The following is a 19,562-nucleotide window of genomic DNA, read 5'->3' on the forward strand; positions in this document are numbered from 1 at the left end:
AATTAATATGAAATATTGTACATATTTATCATTTTCCACTGGATTATGCGTGAATTTTGTTGCTATTCATGTCGCAAGCACCTGCCTGTGTTAGCTCTTTTCTTTGTTTTAAAGTGCTCCGTAACACGCTATAAAGGTAAATTGTGTCATCAGGTTATAGGATTATCAAGGAAGACATAATTATTAACATGTTTTGTCTTCTCTGTGTGCCTATTGGCTGCCTGCGTGAACATAACATCTTATTTACCTTTCTCTGCTGTAATTGCAATAAGGATTGTTTAATAAATTAAGGGAACAACAAATCTTTTTCACGTTTAAATTATTTCATAGTTTCATTTCAACGAGGTTTTCTTTAAAGATTAATCAAAAAAGTAAGTAATTCACATTTCTATTCTTATATAGAAAATCCAGGGAAAACTACAAAAGAAAAATCTCTTTTTCTCACACAACTGTGAGAAGTTTCTTTAATTTTTCCTTAGTCACCATTTAGTCATTCACCCTCTGTGTCGTGCAATGGGAAAAAGGGCACAGTGTAGTTGATGGGAAGGAACTTTGTGAGCTTCCCAACTTCTAATCAACTTGTCCACACGCAATTACCAGCAGCGGTTGAGCACAAGTCACGGATTTTTAATCAAATACTAACAATGTGCACCCCCCTTTGTGCCTGGATTAGTAGTACCGCAAGCCCCACAAGCTTGTCTGCGGTCACTTGACACTCTTTCATTCCACCCCAAGGGGATGGAAATTAGTGACTGTGAGTCATGATGGGGAGGGTGGGTTTGCCCCAACAATGCCCCAATCGTTTACTTTGTCGTATCACGTAATCGGAACATGGCGCTGAGTGCGGGGTGAAAAAATATTAATTTTCCCTAACGACGGTGAATTAGCGACGGCACGACATCCCTCGGGGGTCTTTGACAGCCCTCACGGGGGTATGAGGGTGGTGTTCCCATCGAGCATGTGTCCACCCGGTCTTTGGGACCAAACGTGGGGCGGACAGGAAGCCACACAGAGCTGCTGAGCATTGCGATGTAATTGCTTTTTTATCCATTGCACACACTTTTTGCTCGCCACTCTCTCCATATTCCTCTGCCAACCTACTTTGTGACACACTCACCCCCAAACGGGGGTCGGCAAGGGTATAGCGCACACCTCACCCGAATGTGCGATTCATGCAAGATATGGCACGAGGGTAGCCTTTCATACCCCTTTCCCCATGCAAACTCCACGGGGGGTTGGTGTAGTGTACCACCGACAAACTGCCAAGTGCATTGCACCTTCCAAGTCAAAAAAGGGCGGTGGGGTTGGTGCAATTTTAATTACGAATTTAATTATATTCTCTCAAACGACGTTTTATTCTCAAATGCAGGCAAAATGTTGCGCGCTAAGGATCCTTCGCAGCACACACACACACACCTTTTCCGTACTGTGATTAAAATCCAACCCCATCTGCAACCCTATTTTTCGGCATCGCCTCCGCGTAAACACCCCCGCGTGCACCCCTTTTCCTTGTAATCATTATTGTTTTAATAGGAAATTTTCTCACCGAAAATGAAACTTCCCCGAACATTAATTGAATTTTAATCAAATTAGGGACTTTCTTGGCATAAAATTCATCACGTGGTGCATTCAACGAGCTTTCTATACGAGTAATTTCCTCATCAGCCACCCAAAGCACCCCCCCCACATCCCCCATTTGGCGGTAATAATATTCAATTTTTCCCAAAGTCACTTTTAATTTTCATCTCGGCGAAGAGAAATGCAATAATGGTAATTTGCATTTTACTTCCCTATTAATTCATTTCTTTCTCAATGAAAATTCCTTCCTTTGTACCCCTTCAAGAGGAGAGGCCTCCCAGACTCATTCCATTTATTTTTCTTAATTCATCTTCCTCCGGATAAAAGCGTTTTGTGGCGTAGAAATGAAAATGAGGAAAAAAAAATTAATGAAGAAAATGAGGAAGAGTTTTACATTAATGGCAGGATTGGTGAGTTTTAGCGAATAATTCCTCATTTCCGGAGAGGAATTCCATTTGAACTATTATTTAATGAATTGACTTCAATTGAATTCTTGCGATTGAATCTTAATGATGGAAGGCAGAAAGGAAATTCCAACCATTTCCAAGGATATTAAAAGCTCTTACCTGTTGAATTTTTTGTATTGTAAATTACAATTGGTTGGTAGTAAATTAATTAATTTCGTTTTGTTTTCAAATGAAAGCAAAGAGAAACTTTTCTTTTCTCATTAATGAAGGTAATTATTTTATTCATTTTTTTTAATGGAGAAATCAAAAATTTATTTCCTCAGGAAGTAAATCATGTTAAAAGTAATGAAAAATAATTAACTTTTTAAAATCTTATTAAGAAAAGAGTCCTTTATAAAGTTAAACAGAAAACTATTAAACAAGTAAATAAACAATTTCCTGTTTTTTCTTCCCTTAAAATTAATATGGCAAAGAAAATGATTTATTTTTAATAAGAAATATATTTTTTTCTGACACATTTTGTAATTTATTAACAGCAAAAGAGATGTGCGTGCTTTCCAGCACACAAAGCACGTTGTGAAAAAGCCATCAACAATGGAAATGTGAGTAAGAGTTGAGTGATTTTGAGAAATTGCTCAAACTTGTCATTAAGGTAATGAATAAGGAAATTCATTCGCTCATTCAGTCATCAGTTAATCCCATCCATCCATCCAATTCACTATCTACAATCGCACACATCCCTCCACCGACGCGCTCATATTCAGAGGCAGCTTCCAAACCGCATTGTGACAATCAATCATAATTATGGGAAACAACAAACAGACGCCATGAGCTTGTGGAGGTACTCTTGTGGGTTGCCAACCAGCCATGCACAGCTACACCGGAGGAGTGACACATCCACGAATCCCGCCGCAGACAGCTTACATTTGTGGGAATGTCGAGGAAAAAATTGAGTAGAAAATTGACGTGATTTGCTCAGCGGAGAAGCTCAAATTGAATATCATGAGCTTGGCAGGTGAGAGATGACGTGAAAAATCAACCCATTGCCGTCGCCATGTGAGTAATGAAGACACGAGCTGGTCCGCCCTTATAGAGCTATGGGAGGGTAAGTCGTGTAGAAGTGCGATTTGTGGATTTGCACCTTTATCTCTGTCTCCAGCACCCTCGTGTGTTCTTAATAGCATCGCATTTATGTTCACATTAATAATTTATACAGGGAGTCTTTAAAATCTCGAATATTCTCACCTCTCTTTGCTGTTGTACATGGAAAAGATCTTGAGGTGGATTTTTTTTTATCTTCAGAAGGTGGAAAACTAGTGGAAATGGTAGCAAATGAAGAAACATTTCTTTGTTAAAAAAAAAACTAGTGCAAGTTCTTAAAAAATAACACTGAAAGAAAAAAAGATTTAAATGCTCTTTTAGAATAATTTAATTACCAAAGAAGCATTTAATTGCATGAGAAGAATTTCATTCCATTTTAAGCTCCGCACAAACATAAATCAATTGTTTTTACCTTACCTTTCATAGCAGCTCTCCTATTCATATTTCACGTTGAATAAATTCCTTCATTAACGTGTAATTAATCGCCACATGGACTAAAAAACGTAGGTAGGTAGAATGTGCTGCAGTAGAGGATGCAAAAGGAAAACTCAAAAGCTCATGATTCTGATCGAGTTTTGCGTGACGTTTATTAGCATTTAAAAACATGGTTCATGTTAGTTTATAATCTAATAAATATATTACCTTTTTATACATTTATAAAATATAATCATATGAATTAATCTCCATTGTATTTGACTATTTTAGAAACATTTACATTTAACATGGAAATGAGAGTTTTTTCTTCATTTTCATTTTTTTCTTCTTCTCTTTCTTTTTTTTCTCTTTAATTTAATGCAATTCTCTTACCAAACTAAGGCTTGTTTATAATTAATTTATTACTATATACTATTTACACAGAATCTCGCAATATAATTTTTTTTACCCTCTTTTACTTTTCTTTTGTGACTTTATGCTATTATGAATTTATTTTAATTTTTTTTTTCTTTTGCAATATTCCCTTCTCTGTTCGCGATAGTTTAATGCTGATGTTCACGATTTTCTTCTTTATTCTCGTACAAAATGCAAAGTATATATAATATTGGAATGCAATAATTTTCTTACAGAAAGGGGTGAGAGGTGGGAAGGGTTGAAAAGCTGAAGGGTAGATAAGACAGATTGCAGAGTGGAAAACTAATAAAATACATTATGGGCAAATAAATTCCTATCTGGAGTACTCAAAAATTTCCCTTCCAGGATGGGTTGGGGGGATGCTTCGGGAAAACTTCCGTTTTCAACTCTGCAGCATCAGCTTTCGCCCATGAGAAATGGGCGAAGGAGCTCTTCATCTGCTATTGTTTAAGTTTTCGGGAGTAGCTGCTCGGCTGTAAATTTCCTATTATCGCTACAATATACACCCACACACACATATAAGTATATAAATACCTTTCCTTCCCAGAGGGACTCTCACAAAATGGAAAACAATAAAGCCCTGGCACAGTGATATTTTCTTTTAGCAAACCATACAAAATATCGCCGCTGTACTTCGCTCTATATACACATTAATTCTGAGTCTTTCTCCTTGTAACGAGTAATTTAAATTGATTTTATGTGAATGCAGATGAAAACTGCGAAAATTAATTCTCTCGCTTCTTTTCAACGCCGCACCAGCCTTAAACACAAGTCAAGGGGAAGGGCACTCGTGGAATTTCAGTGTACACCGCTTGTATTATTCTTTGTATTATATTTTAATTTTTTTTTTTAATAAAAATGAAAGAAATGTGGCGCATTAAATTTATCCATGAGGAATTATTTGTTTCTAATAATTTCCTTATAATCATGTTAGATTTAGCGATTGAGGACTTCAAAAGGGGCTGTAAACTAATATAAAGGTATTTATTAAATTAATTGACAATGTTTCTGATAATAAACTTCCTTCGACATTTTCTTCGTGTGCTTTGAAACTTTGTGTAAAAGCTCCTTTTGCAGGTGTACACCGCATACCTCAAATCCCTCTACCCGTGCTTATAAAATCTCCTTCAGCAGCCGCGTGAGTGGTGAAGACGAGCTCTCATCTTCCTCCCACCGACTCATAGCACACGGCTCCGTCTTCGGTATCGCCCTCATTCCCATTCGTATTCGCAGTGAGTTGTGTATATAATTTTAATTCTTATACATAATATTACGTAATGAGCATTGTGTTGGGTTCTCGATGGGTTTTCTTGGATGAGCTGAGTGTGTGCGGTAACTGAAAGCGACGTCAATTCTGTGTGTCACGACACAATGATGAAGATGAAGATGATGATACTTGCTTTTCCACATGGGAGGGAAAACTTTGGCATCCACCCACACCCCGTGCCCCCAAAAAGTTTCGCCCGAGAAATCCTTTTGTCGTGGGAAAATTTATGCGATAATTTCTCTGTATTCGAGAAACTCTCGCGCGTCCAGCTCATGGTGATGGGGTGGTTTTTCCTCACCACATAAGGGGGAATGCATGTGAACTGAAATATTTATGCTTTTTCGTAATAAATTTATGAAGGATGAATCACCAATTTTTGTTGCGAAATGCATTATGAATTCCTTACAACTTCTAAAGATTATCTCCTTAACATCTAAATTTGTCTCATCACACGGAGCTTTTTGCACTCTCTCTCTATCTATTTTTTTATTTCATTTAAAACACTCACACTCATAAAAACTTTTTGATTAATCCATTGTTTTCCGGATTCATTGATCAATGCTGCTTGTGCGAGCTTTCATCTCAAATTTCACATTTCATTTTTCATCCCATGAAAATTGTGCTGCAAGGAAAACCCTAATTTATTAAAAAAAATTCTCAGAAGCTAGAAAATAATTGGATTTAAGTGTCTAGAAAATATTAAAACTTGGAAACTTGCCAAAGGATAACTTTGAAAAATTTCCACATGATTTTTCCATGTAAAATTTAATTATTTTTTCTAAAAACCTTCAATGAAAATCATTTTCACTTCTGATTTTGCTCAGCAATATAAATGTGTTTTTAATCCACAGATATTTCATATGATTTTCCATAAATTCTTCGGTGGAAATTCTCCAACGTTTAACTGTTCTGTGTACACTTTTTTTTTTAATAGACAGTTAGACAACTTAAAGCTCATAATTGAACTTTTACCTGTCTTTCATGAAACTCTCAAATGAATTTGTCTCTTGACTTCATTTTTAACGCGTAAATTAACATTTTACTTCCCGTTCATTGCGCTTTTCACGGCAAACTTACTCAATAACACGCTGCATTGTCTCTGATATTGAATTTTTTTTCATAGAGATGCCACACTCAATTTTCATTAAACGAAGTTTTTTTTCTTCTTGAGCTTTCCGCAGAAAAATTCCACACTTTAGCAGCATGATAATGAAAAACACGATGCGAACCCAAACTTCCTCCTCCGCAGCATTGTTTCTCAATCTTGACGGGGTTTGCTCTTCACTTTGCTAATGAAGCATCTTCAGACCGTTTATCATAAAAGTTTTTCAGAAATGTAATCAGTGCGACGTCTCTGTGCTGGCGTTGCTAGACCCCATCAGTCCATTGTTTCGCCTCAATATTTCTCATTTATATGCACACTATTAATTACCCTCCATGGCCTCATTGTGCCAATATTATTCATTATACAACTACCTAAAGTGAATGACAGAGTTCAATTTTCTTTAACTACTCTTTGCGTTAATGAGAAAATTTTTCAATTCAACTGAAACTTTTCATTCTTGCACAAAAAAAGGAGAAAACTCATATCCACTTTTCAAAATGAGCCACACTTTACACTCACACATATTTTTTTCTCTTTTTTTATGAATCCGCACCATACAGTTTTTTGTTGTGTCTCTCTCAATTTTTTTTTCACCCTCGCTGTGATGTAGAAAAATGGGGGTGGGAAATGGGGGCCTAAAACGACCACGAAAAGAGCCCAAAGGTGAGGATGATGAGGGCGTCGCCCAGGCGCCACCGGAAGAAACTTCCCGTTCCGGACGTGGGGCTGCTGTAGTGGGTGACGCTCATGTCCCTCATTTCGGTGTCTGAAATGCGAAATTGCGGGGAGTGACAACAATATAAATTAAATTGGTTAATAAAAAGCACGCAGAAAATAACCCCAAGGGTTGTCACAGTAATTTTCCTGAATATCTCAATCCACTCTCCGTCCCAGCCCACGTAAATGCGCCATCCATGTGGGAGGCACAAATTCACATACTTATACCCGCACAGAGCCCTTGTTAACTCAATGAATATGACACGGAATGGAGAGTTGAAAAGGCCATAGATTGCGATAAATATTCAAAAGGGAATTTTTTCTCGTGGATCGTGTTGTTGATAAGTGCTTAATGAGAACTTTATGGCTGAGCTTTTTAAGACAAAATAGAAAGATTGACGAAAATAGAAAAAGTTCAGGAAACAAGAAATACATAACTTTTTTTCTGGGAGAGGGGAATGTTGCAATTTTCCTAATTTAATCATAAACCTAAATTTATTTTTAAAAAGTATTCCTTGCTAAAAATCTTGTTCCATAACTAACCTTTTTAAGCAGATAAATAAATATTTCAATTACAGAATTTTAGTAATTTAATCAACATTGAAATTCGAATGCTCTGAAAAATAAAATCATAAATTTTTCAACTCTACTAAAAAATGAATCAAATTTTCCGGAGGAATCTCAAACATAATGGAGCGAGGTGAAGTAAAAAGTGGCTGATGGAAAATCCAACAACCTGCGCTCTATTTCATCTCTGACTCTCTTTTCCTACATTTTTTTTCTTTTTCTTCTTCCTCACCACCTTAATGGCGGTGTATCAGCATAAAGATAAACCCGTAAGATGGTGCATTTTTTCCACTTGGTGGTGGGATGTAAAATTTAATTTTTATGCTTACCTGTATTGGAGGTGGTGAAGAGGAATCTCTCGGTGAAATCACTCCAGCCAAAGCGATTTCTGCAACGAGCAACAAGATATTTTAGGAGGTTTTCTCATTTTTTTTTGTTGTAGTTTCTTCCGGTATGTTGGATCGCCCATGGGGCTTGGGGAAAACCACAAAACATCTGTGGTGGGTGATGTTGCTTTGGTACGGATAGTGGGAGAGAATAATAAATTATATGCACTTTCGAGGCGATATCCAGGCAAGTGTTCTATATACACTCATACCTCTGGACCCTCGTACCCACCACCCAAGAGGATTCCCCGGGAATCGTAGATTCTAGCGCACGATTGGTGCCTCTTGAGAACATGGCTCGCCTCACGAGGTGCTAAAAATTCCATCGTATTTGTTTTTAAACAACTAAGTCCAGAGAGGAACATTTCTCACAGGATGGGGTGTGGCGAATATACAGCACTTGTGGGGTGGAGATATATAGAAATTTAGTGCGGTAAACACTATTTGGGTATCTAACTACATACTGAGTTTGTGAGAATCCTGCACCGATTATTTTTGTGGTAGATTTTTCTTTTCTACAGCAGAAACTTTTTTTTTAATTCAATTTTGTGTGAATAGAATCCAAAATTTTGTCATATATTTTCTCGAATTTTCTGTTTGACAAGCGAAGAAATTTCTCTAATTTTCAGAGCTTTCTGAAGAATTTAAAATGTTCGTTAAAATAGACAGAATTTTGAAATTTATTTAATTTAAGGGGGGTCTCTTGGGAAATCTGTTAGAATTTACACATTTTTAATGTTTTCATTTTTTGGGGTTTTTTGTTAAACATGGTTTTCCGATGTTGGTTACATTTGTAGCCTAATTATTGAAGTGTAAGAAAATCAGTTTTCGCCATCTTAGGTGCGACGCCATCTTGTGATTTTCCGGATTTTCCACAGAACTGCCCTAAAACACAAAGGTAGGTTTTTCTCAGGATCTACTGGATGGATTTTGATGGGGTAAAAAGCAAATGAAAGAGAAAATATCAATGCAGATTTTGATGTAGCGGAATTTTGAATTTCCTTTCTGGGGCTGAGAAAAGTGGAAAAATGTGACTTTTTTCAGATGTTTTTGACGTTTTTTCACTTTTCTCAGCCCCAGAACGGAAATTCAAAATTCCGCTACATCAAAATCTGCATTGGTATTTCCTCTTTCATTTGCTTTTTACCCCATCAAAATCCATCCAGTAGATCCTGAGAAAAACCTACCTTTGTGTTTTGAGGAAAATCTCAAGATGGCGTCGCACCTAAGATGGCGGAAAGTGATTTTCTTACTCCTCAATAATAAGTCTTTAAATGTGACCAACACCAGAAAACCAAATTTAAGAAAAACTCCAAGAAAAATAAAAATATTTAATTTCATCAGCTCTCAAAAGAGACCCCCCTTAAATTGAATATAGAATTTAATTTAAATCTATTAGATTGGTTAATTTATCCACATTGTGCACGTCAATTTTATTCAATAAAATAATTAAAAAGGTAACTAATTTATAGCTAAACACTTCACCTGTCGGTGGCACATAAATAATCTATTAAAATTTTCAATACATTCTAATTTTCTTTTCCCTCAAATAGATCAAAATTTTAATTAATATGCCAAAAACTTGATATACAGTTCTAATTCGAAGCATAAAACTAAAAATTTAGTTGTAATATTAAAAACTTTGAGAATTAAAAGAGGAAAAATGTTTAAAATTTAATTAGCAAAGTCTATTATATGTATACACAAACTAATTAAATAATTCAATAAATCTGCAAAAAATAAATTTTAAATTAATTTTTCATTAAAAATATCCCAGCGCAGTACTCTTCCCTCGTTGATATCAACACATCGTGCCACCGTGTTCCGATGGGGAAGTGCATGTTGGTTCATTTTATAGTATGAGGACGAGAAGCTTGTGTAAATATTAAGAGCAAACCATTTACTTTGGAGAGAAAGTCTAATATATGGGATTGTTTGTCCCTCTGATTTTTTTCTCTCACTGCTTGTGCTGCTTTTTTTGCTCATCTACTCCTACTAAGCCCAGGTTCGGAGACTTTGCGGCTCTTGAAATTAAAAACTATGTACTCAAATTACACACCACCATATATACACCACTCCCAAGTTCACTTTCAATTCCCTTCGTTATCATTTGCTGTGCTTCCCTCATCCCCATGACCTCTACTGGGGAAGAGGGATGAAATGTGTGGCGTTTGTGCATTGGGTGGAAGAGGAGGGTGGTGGAGAAAAAAGAGGAGTTATGTTTGCCAAGGGATGAAGTAAACTGCTGGGTCAGGGTGTGGTAAAGTTCGCGACGTACCTTGATTGCACTTTGGCTTCGTACTGTTGATCCGGATCAAGGTTTCTTATCACGTAGCTCATTCCTTGAGTGTAGTGCTGTGATAGCGGGATGGCGGGTAGAACAATGTCCCGCCATTCATTTTTACCCCAATGGATGGCATTCCCATACCCAGCGTGGTAGTTGAATGTGTCGTACGCCGGACTAGGGGCTTGGTCCTACAATGTATTAATGTCAGCAAATTTTCAATTTAACCATCTTTAAACTCATAAAGATTTTTTCCTTCTATACTTGGAATTTATTAATTTAAAAGAGTCTTAAATAAATTATATATTCTCAAGAAAAAAATTTACCGCAATGAATGGAGTCCGGGGCTTAGGGGCATAGACTTGATGACTCTGCTCCTGAGTCGAGAAGATCGGCCTATAGTAGAGCTTGTACTCTTCAATGGGTGTGAAAGAATCCACAGTCCATGAGATATTGTACTTATCACGCCACTGGCTATTTGGTGCCGATCTAAATGTGGCAACATTGGGCCTCCCCGTGAGGGTGACCGTTTTGCGACTCTTCCCAAGTTGATTGTCTGCGACACAGGAAAAGTTCCCAAAGTCCATGGCGTGCACCTTTCGTATGATTAGCGTATGTCTAGCCCCTCGTGCTTCCGTAATCATTCGGTCTGTTTGGTCGATTTGCATTGTGTCCTTAAACCACATAACCTACCGCCGAAGGAAGAGAATTCTCAGTTAAGTTGGGAATTGTGATTGATATGGCGGACCCACACGGCAAATAAAAAAAAACGGGGTCCCGTCTATAATTACCTCCGGTTGGGCTTCACCGTGAACAATACACACGAGTGCTGCCTCCTGACCCTCGCCCGAGAACACGACCTGCCGCTCCACGGATATCTCAGGTGGATCTAGCAATTCAAATAACTCAGTGCCAATTATATTTGCACCCTCTCGCCACACACACACATAAGCCAACCCTCCGCCTCCCATCAACCAGCAATAACAAGGCAATTAAGACATCAAAACCACCCACACCCTCCGCGTGATTCATTAAAATATTATATTATAGTATTAATAAGAATTTCATGCACATTCGAGGCACATTCGCACACATATTCACGTGTGAGAATAAATTGTGTGGTAAACGAAAATTAATGAGATGGAATTTGTGTGACGGGGCAAGCTGGAACGTACCCATTATCGGTTCGTTGGTGGCAACATGCAACCATGGGGGTAGGAATGGTTGTCAGAAGGGTGGGCTGGGCACATGAGAACACACGGAGGTGTGTGTGATTCACCAGGCGAGCCTGGGATTTAGCAAACAAAAGCAGTCGGAAAATGGAATTTAAAGAGCAGCGGTGTGGATTTGCAAATATATGTAGAGCTTTAAGGCTGACCTAGATAGAAAGCTCAGGGATGGACTTATGTATGTTTGAAAGTCATTTCCCATTCTAACTATGTGGATTTGTTTAGTGCAAGTCAGAGGGAATGTATAAAAAGGGAGGAATTTTCTTTGATTTAGCATTATATGTACATTTTACATACAGTAGTAAACAAGTAGAAAAGTAAATTCCATGTAAATTCTGCCTTATATTTTCCAAGCTTTTTTTTTTCTAAAAATAAACCTTACTGCATATATTTTCCTTTAAAGTTTTAAATTAAAGTGTTTAACTTTTAAAAATCCTGTTGTGGAATTATTTAAAAATTATTTCACATTCTGTGGAAGCTTTCGAAGCTTTAATATACCTTCAAGATAATTCTCTTAAATAGAAATTCAATTCTGTTTTTTAATTCAATCAAAACTCTTTAAAATGTAAAAGAAACGTCGCTCTAACATTAAATCTCAGCCTAAGAAAATTATTACAAGTGTCAGCACTCAGCGAATTCATTCGCAATTCCTCAAAAACATTTTAAATGCGACAGACTCATTGCTGGCGGGCAAATGGGCCATCAACCGCATTGTTTCTTGAGAAAACGACGGTCCAAAAAAGCAATCTCGTGAAAATCTTCTCAAGGCCTTTTTAAGTGCTCTCCGAGCCATCCACCCGCACCTCCATACCGTGTACATCAAAAGCTCTTCTGCGTGCCGGTGCCATTTTCGAATTAGGCCACCATCACCATTCTTGGTGGCAAATAAAAATCTCTGTGGGCAACATTGGTGTGTTTTTCTCGCCAATTTCAAGCTCTTCTCTCTGCCGCCACTAAGATGACCTAGAATTCCCGGCCGAGATATGCGGATTGAGGAGGAAAAAAAGGTTCATGTGAAGAAGAAGAGCTTCTCGGATGCAGAAGGAATTTGGTGCGAATGGCAGGATGGGAGAAAAAAAGAAGCAAAGGCACCAACTTGATAAAAGTTTCCTTCCGTTTCTTGTGTAAGCATTCACCACGGTTGAAGTTGATTTATGGTCAACCTGATATGACAAATGCGCCCCCCACCATGGGATTCCACACCCCATCACATATCCGCTTTTGGGGAGGGAGCAGAATGAAGCTCGGAAGTTATTAAATTTCGTTGATTCTGCAGAAGAGATTAATGCCACGGATTGACACACATTTTATGGGAATTGATGGGAGCTATTTTAATTAAATTTCCGATTTTGTTGAACTCTGTACACACACACGCGCTGTTGGGAGTTTAAAACTATAAAACAACAAAAATCGCTTAATCAGCACTAAAGTATCACAAAGTTGCTAAATTTAATTATTTTCTGTTTATCCATCATGAGTGCTGCAAAATTGATTTTTTTTTAAATAGTTTGAACTAAAATTCAATTTTGTTCAATGTAGGGCTTGAACATGTAAATATTGAAAGAAAAAATATCCAACACGTCGCTGGAAATTGTCAAAGTAACGTATTTGAGTTCTAAATTTTTAATTCCACCGTAAAGTAATTTATTTTGCTAACTTTAATTAATTTTTCAAAAGACAAATCTTCCTATAAAATATTTTTATGTGGAAAATTAATTTCTTTCCTGAATGAGATACTCTCCCCCGGAGTCATCGACTTTATGGGTGTTTCAGTTAAATAAATAAGAGAAGCTTTTGGGATTTTTTGGCACACACGAGGACAAAGCAGTGTGATTGAAAATGCCTCTCCCTTGCTCTACATGCTTTTTTATTATTTCAAACAATATTTTGGAAGTGCTCAGAGGCAAACCAACACGATATTGCACACGAATTACAGTGATTGGTTTTATGTTTTGTAAAATTGCAGAAATTTACTCTCCGTATATGACAATAAAATTGTTTATTGGCTATAAATCACATTTATTCACAACATCTCGTGCCTTTTTTGCCACACTTTATTGCAACAATTGTCAAATATAATTTTTCACCATTGAGCACCCACTTCCGGCCGGGGTGGGTGTATGTACCATACATAATACGCCCTTCCAAAAAAAAAGTATGTCATATGCCGGAGCTTTTTCGTATGCTGCGGCAGTGCACGCGGGGGTGTTGTTTGTTTGCCATTTTCATTATCCAAATGCACACACAGAGGGGTCCTGTGTACGAGAAATAATCAAATATTTGACGAGTATAGCAATAAATTGTAGCAAAATTATGTCCTTTTAAGTGTATCATTGGAACAGAGTTCGCTTCGGCTTAATAGCTAGCTCAAACAGCCTAGGATCCGCAAATGCTAAAACGGAGCTTTGGGGTTGGGCTGGAGGTGGTTGATGGAAATTGGGGCACATTGTTGGGGTGCGAAAGTCGCTTTTAGCAGAGAGAATGGTGTGTACTTGTGCTCCTATAGTTGGTGGTCAGGCGGTCACATTAAAAGCCTCTCCCTCGCACAGACCCATTTCCTGTACACAGCACACCAACTGCCTTCAATTTAGTTTGCCCCAGCACTTCTGTGTTTGCTAAATATAAATGGTTCACACACAACTATTTGAATTAATGACAATGTAGAGAAATATGGGAACAATTATTAGACAAAGTTTCTTCCTTCTTTAAGTTCTTCTGATTTGACTTATAAAAAAAATCTATATTAAATGTAAGGAACAAAACTATAATAAAATTGTTTCACTCTCACATAAAATTTCTAAATCTCTGACTAATTTTCAACGTGAAATTCTAATAATATTTTCAGAGAAAATATTTTTATTGATACATGATAAGTTTAGTAAAAAGGAGTAATTAAGAAACCGATTTAATGGAGCGTGACAACAAATTAATTATTATCCGGCAGTTTCTTCATTTACATTCAATTAAATAACTTTGCCAATATCCAATAATGTATTTATTTAAATAAATATGGGCAAATATTTGAAAATTAAGTGTAAATTAAGTTTCTCATTTCCAAAGTAAACATTATTATTAAACTCATTTAATTGAGTTTGTCATTATTTACATTATTGGGGAAATTACTTTTAATTTTCTTCAAACACACGTGTGGTCTCCGAATAACACAATTTGTCACCATTAATAACAAAAGGGGTCAAAAACTTAATCAAGGAATTTCCATGAAAAATAATAACTTTTCCTTTGATGATTTTTATGAACGGCATCATTTGTTTAATAAAAATAAATCCTTCTGAAGCTCTGAATTGTTTTTTTTTCCTCAATTTTAGCTCAAAGGATATCTAAAATTAATTGTGTACCCATAATTTACTAAAAGTCCTCTTAAATATCTACGCATAAAGCATTGGACGCAAAGTTTTGTTGTCGAGGTTAGTCGTTAAATGGGCTCTCTCCCTTTGAATTCCTCCGCATATTGCTCTCTAAAGGTGAAGCCAAGCAATTGACGGGGTCACATTCACCAGCAAGGCCGGAACCCTTTGATGCCCCCAACATGTAGTAGAGCCATAAAGATGAAGAGAAAAAAAAGGCAGACTGAGCTCTTGGAAATTAATAATCTCTTTGATTGCAGTATTAAACCCCAAAAGAAATTAACGTCTCCGTCAGGAACATTCAAAAGGGACACAACGAATTGAGAGTTTGATCCTCCCCATCAGATGCGGAGGAGGATTCAGTGGAGGCGACGGGTGGGTTATTGAATTATGGATAAATTGAGAGAAAATTGAAAATGACCAAAGTAAATTACTTTTCCTGTCTCCGTCGTCTCACATTTCCTTCGCCAGAGCACCTGAAAGGTCTTTTTCCGTCGCGCACGCACGAACGGACTTCAACACCCCTTGTGGAATATCAAGAAAAAGCCACGCAGGCTTTCAGCACCTGGTTAGCATATCGCGTGTCGGTGGTGAGCGTGCATGGGTAGGCATTGTGGGCCGACCATGGGGGTGGGTGGGTAAACAAAAGGGTGACCGGTGGGGGTGTAAATTAAGTAAATGCGACGATTTGGCTCTGCGGTGACCACAAGGGCTATATAGTGCGTGAAAAGGGACGAGAATTTCAGGTATTCCGCATAATGCGCGTCTAGCAGTAAAAGGCATGATTTCCGGACGGCCCTCGTATAAAATGTCTAATGGGTGAATGCTTATGGGCATTCGAATGGGGTTCTATATTATATACGGAGAAAGGGGCGGAGGCTTTCCCCGAAAGAACTCATAATTTCCACTTGTTCCAAATTATCGACGGTACTTTGTGTGATGGGGGAGATTTTCTAAACATCCACATGGGCTTCTCTTTTGGGGGTATTTTCTTGGGCAAGAAAAAAAAACTGAAACATGGTTATTCACGTCTAGTCAATTGCGGGGGTGATTTGTAGGGGTAGTGTGTGTGTGTTTAAAACCCCCAATAAATGGGCATTAAATAAGGTTCTTTTTTTTCTCGTGAGGAAATTGGCGCTAAATTGCTACCTATCAGTTTTTCTTGGGTCAAAATCATGGGGTTTTGAATTGGATTTACAGTATTAAAGGTCATCTTTTGGAAAGAGCTTTTAAGGAAGCTTTTTGTGGATCAATTTCATACGTAATACTAGTGCACAGATCAAAGTTTGTCTTTCATAAGATTGTTTCTTAAGAAACTTTGTAAGATTTCTCAATAGGATTATAGTTAAGTTTTCAAGGAGATATTAAAAGCTTTAAAATTTATTCTCTACCCCTGGAGGACATAAGAGGGACATTGTACCATAAATCACCACATGAGCACGTTGGATGTCTTCGATGAGTCCTGCATGCTTTTAACTCCCACGTATTCAACAACATGGAATTTTCGCAATTAGTGTGAGTGTGAAAATAATTGCATTTCACCACAAATGTACAATGCCCGACAAACTGATATTGGTTATGTTTACATTTATGCTACTATGTTGCAATATTTATGGTGATTGTACTCTTCATGCATTCTTCGTCTGGTACACACACAAAAGTTGAGTAGAACATGATATTTTGTTGGATTTCTCTGTCGCATCTCTTCTAAAGGAGTACCACCGCCCCCCCCCCCACACAGGAGATTCAGGGGGTGGGGATGGCAAATGATCAGAATCATGAGGAATGTAGAGACAAAATATGCAAATTAATATTTCTCTTGGGTGCGATGGGGAGGGGTGCAGCAAATGCACATCGTGCCCAAGGGGTTGATGAGGTTTTATCACATCTAAATAATTTAATATTCAACTCCTACATAACACCACAAACGACATATAGAGTTTGTGTATGTCTAAGTCACACCCTCATCAAGTCTATTCCGACTATTAGTGCATTATTTATGCTGAAAAACAAGCATCTGGCTGCGTATATACATTATATTCATTTGTACATCCCACAAAAAGCTACGAAAGTTTTCTCTAAAATTGGAGAATTTCCAGGAATTTCAACAACAAAAAAACCAATGAGAGAATATTTCTGAAATATTAGGCAAATAACTTTTAAAGTATTTCTATAACTTTTATTATTTATGATTTTAAAATAGACATTTTAAAATTTAAATTTGAATCGGAATTTTTAAGAGTTTTTGAGCATTTTTCAATCATCTTTAACGAAAAATTTTTGCAACTTTGATACATTTTAAAACATTCTCAAAAGAAATGAAAAAAAAAAGTTTTTAAACAGATGGAAATAGTATAAAAGTTCTTTGAAAAGATAGTCATTAAAGTTCTAGGAATTTATTTTACTCAAAAGAAAATTAATTTTCTCAAAAGAGGATTATTCTGCTAGAATAAAGAGCAAGAAAATATTTTTAAATTTTTCTCTTTACGGAAATGTGGTTGAATATACATTGAAAAGTTACACAAATTGTTGAAAAAAATTCCAGGAAAAAATCTTTTTTTTTATAAACGGTGCGAAAAAGTCTATAAATGTTTACAGAGACAATCGACCTGTACTATATCTTAACATCCCCGCAAGAGGCTATAAAAATATTCGACAGAGGCATTGAAACATAAAAAATGTTGTTGTGGGTTGTTATAATGGTTAAGCATAAAGCTGACCGTCTCCATGTGTAAAGGGAATCAATAAAGGTTTTCCCATATAAAATGAAACCATTATTGCATTGCACTTTAATTTTTTTTTCCTAAAGGGAAACCTTGGATATGTATTAAGGGTCCTCGTTAGGGATTTCAGGGAATTCACATAAAAGTGTAAGAATGCAATTAAATAGAATTATGGTGCGAGAGCATAAGGCGAGAATAGTTCCTTTAGCTCACGCCTTCGTTTACATTTTTTACGTGAGTTCTCCAATTATGTACGTACATATTAAAAAAAAGTAATTAAAACTTTATCTTTTAGGACATTTTTATGCCATAAGTTTGCTCGTTTTTGTGCTGCTGTTGAGGGTGCGTGTATGATAACAAGGCAACCATTTAGCAATCTGCATATCCCTTTGTGAACCCCATTCAGTATGTATGTATATGCTGAGTGAAATGCCCGAAAGTCATGCAAGAAATTGATTAGGGGTGTCATAAAATTTTCCATTCACTCCTCTCTCTCTCGTTTCCTGCGTGCAACTCGTGCGGATATTTTGGGGGTGACGTACAAAACACATATAGAGAGATTTTAAGTGTGATAAGAGGACTCACAGAGAACGTGCAAATTAATTTGGCTGGAAGCTGAGTGCCCAACACCATTGGATGCCGTGCAGATGTAGATGCCGCCTTTGTGCCGGTCCATGTTCTCAATTATGTACGCCGGCGACACGTATTTTTCCTCGCCTGGAAGTGAGAGAAAGGCAATGGAATTTATGGAGGTGAGAGCACTGCTGGCCAGATATTATGGGGGTTCTCTAAAGGCCTTACCATTCGGCAGTACGTTGTTCTTCCGTGTCCACGTGATATTTGGGGTGGGATTTCCCGTGGCGGAACACTCAAGGCGCACTGGAGAACCCTTCTTCACCTGCAGATGTCCTCCGGATGTTACATGATGGATCTTCGGTGGAACTAGAAACAAGAAGCAAAACCCCGTGAGGAAGGGAGATTTTATTAATGGACCCACACCTCACTAATTGATTCACTTTTGTGTGCTCCAAAATGTGAGTGTGTACCACGTAAATGGAATGGGGATGGTGAGTACATGCCAGGAGCTTTACATTAATCATTGAATGTGTTGTCTCTGAGTGTGTTTTAATTGAAATTCACTCCTCTATCTCCTTAATTGACCAATTTTCCCCTCACAGCACAGATGACACCATTCTCTGAAAGCAATGCGGGGGATGTTCCATTTTCTTTGAGCTCGTGTCCAAAATGGATAAATTAGCCCTTCTATTCTCTTCTACATTAAAACTTTATTTGAATGTTCCATTTTTGAACTTTGGTTTTGTAATTAAATTTAATATGATTTATTTTTAATTGTTAAAATTAGGATTCTGTTAGTTACACGAGGATTACAGAAAAGCGAAGAAATTGCCATTGGAAAATGCATTTTCCATCAATATAGAGCATTGACACGAGAGAGCCAGTAAACTACATAAATAACTTTATCCAAGTTTAATAACTACCCCCTCGAAACTCACCCCTATACATTTAATTGCGTCTATGTTGCCACACTCTTTGTTTGCTCTAAAAGAATTATTTCAACATTTTACATTCCCCATTCCCAGCGCTGTACATACTTCTTATCCAGAATGGCAGAAAGCCACCCCTACTCTCATCTGGGGTACTTCTCGTACACCTTGGGGAACAAACCAAGAATAGCCTGCGCGCGGGTGTGTATGTTAGTAAGTCGGCGACATGCTTTAGAGAGACAGTGTGTCTTCGGGGTGTCGGTAAGAGTGGCGGAGCTCCATAAAGCAAGATTAAAACGATTAAACTTTTATCACATTTGAGCGCACCAGGAAGGAGAATCCCGGAAGGTAGATTTCTTGTTCAACGATCTGTCCTCGGTGGCGTTTATTGTGCTGCCATATAATAACTTTCCCTCCAAAAAGGGGGACGCGACACTCCGCCAACTTACAAATAAAACTGATAAGGGTCACATAAAGTG

General features: G+C 37.4%; 1 protein-coding gene across 3 annotated transcripts in view; it reads right to left on the bottom strand.

Moving 5' to 3' along the window:
* Nucleotides 1-3,641: 3,641 nt before the first annotated feature.
* Nucleotides 3,642-19,562, bottom strand: part of LOC129787246 (limbic system-associated membrane protein-like) — a 49,257-nt gene continuing 33,336 nt past the window's right edge. For all 3 annotated transcript variants that reach the window (XM_055822688.1, XM_055822696.1, XM_055822679.1), the window contains 7 exons: nt 18,380-18,520; nt 18,164-18,295; nt 11,053-11,150; nt 10,588-10,950; nt 10,256-10,452; nt 7,921-7,979; nt 3,642-7,073 (listed from right to left, as the gene is read on the bottom strand). In XM_055822688.1, the coding sequence (XP_055678663.1) occupies nt 6,943-7,073; nt 7,921-7,979; nt 10,256-10,452; nt 10,588-10,950; nt 11,053-11,150; nt 18,164-18,295; nt 18,380-18,520 (1,121 nt within the window). In that variant the 3' untranslated portion in view covers nt 3,642-6,942. The remainder of the gene's footprint in view (nt 7,074-7,920; nt 7,980-10,255; nt 10,453-10,587; nt 10,951-11,052; nt 11,151-18,163; nt 18,296-18,379; nt 18,521-19,562) is intronic.

The sequence above is a fragment of the Lutzomyia longipalpis genome, chromosome 1 (assembly GCF_024334085.1).
Source record: "Lutzomyia longipalpis isolate SR_M1_2022 chromosome 1, ASM2433408v1".
Lineage (NCBI taxonomy): Eukaryota > Metazoa > Arthropoda > Insecta > Diptera > Psychodidae > Lutzomyia > Lutzomyia longipalpis.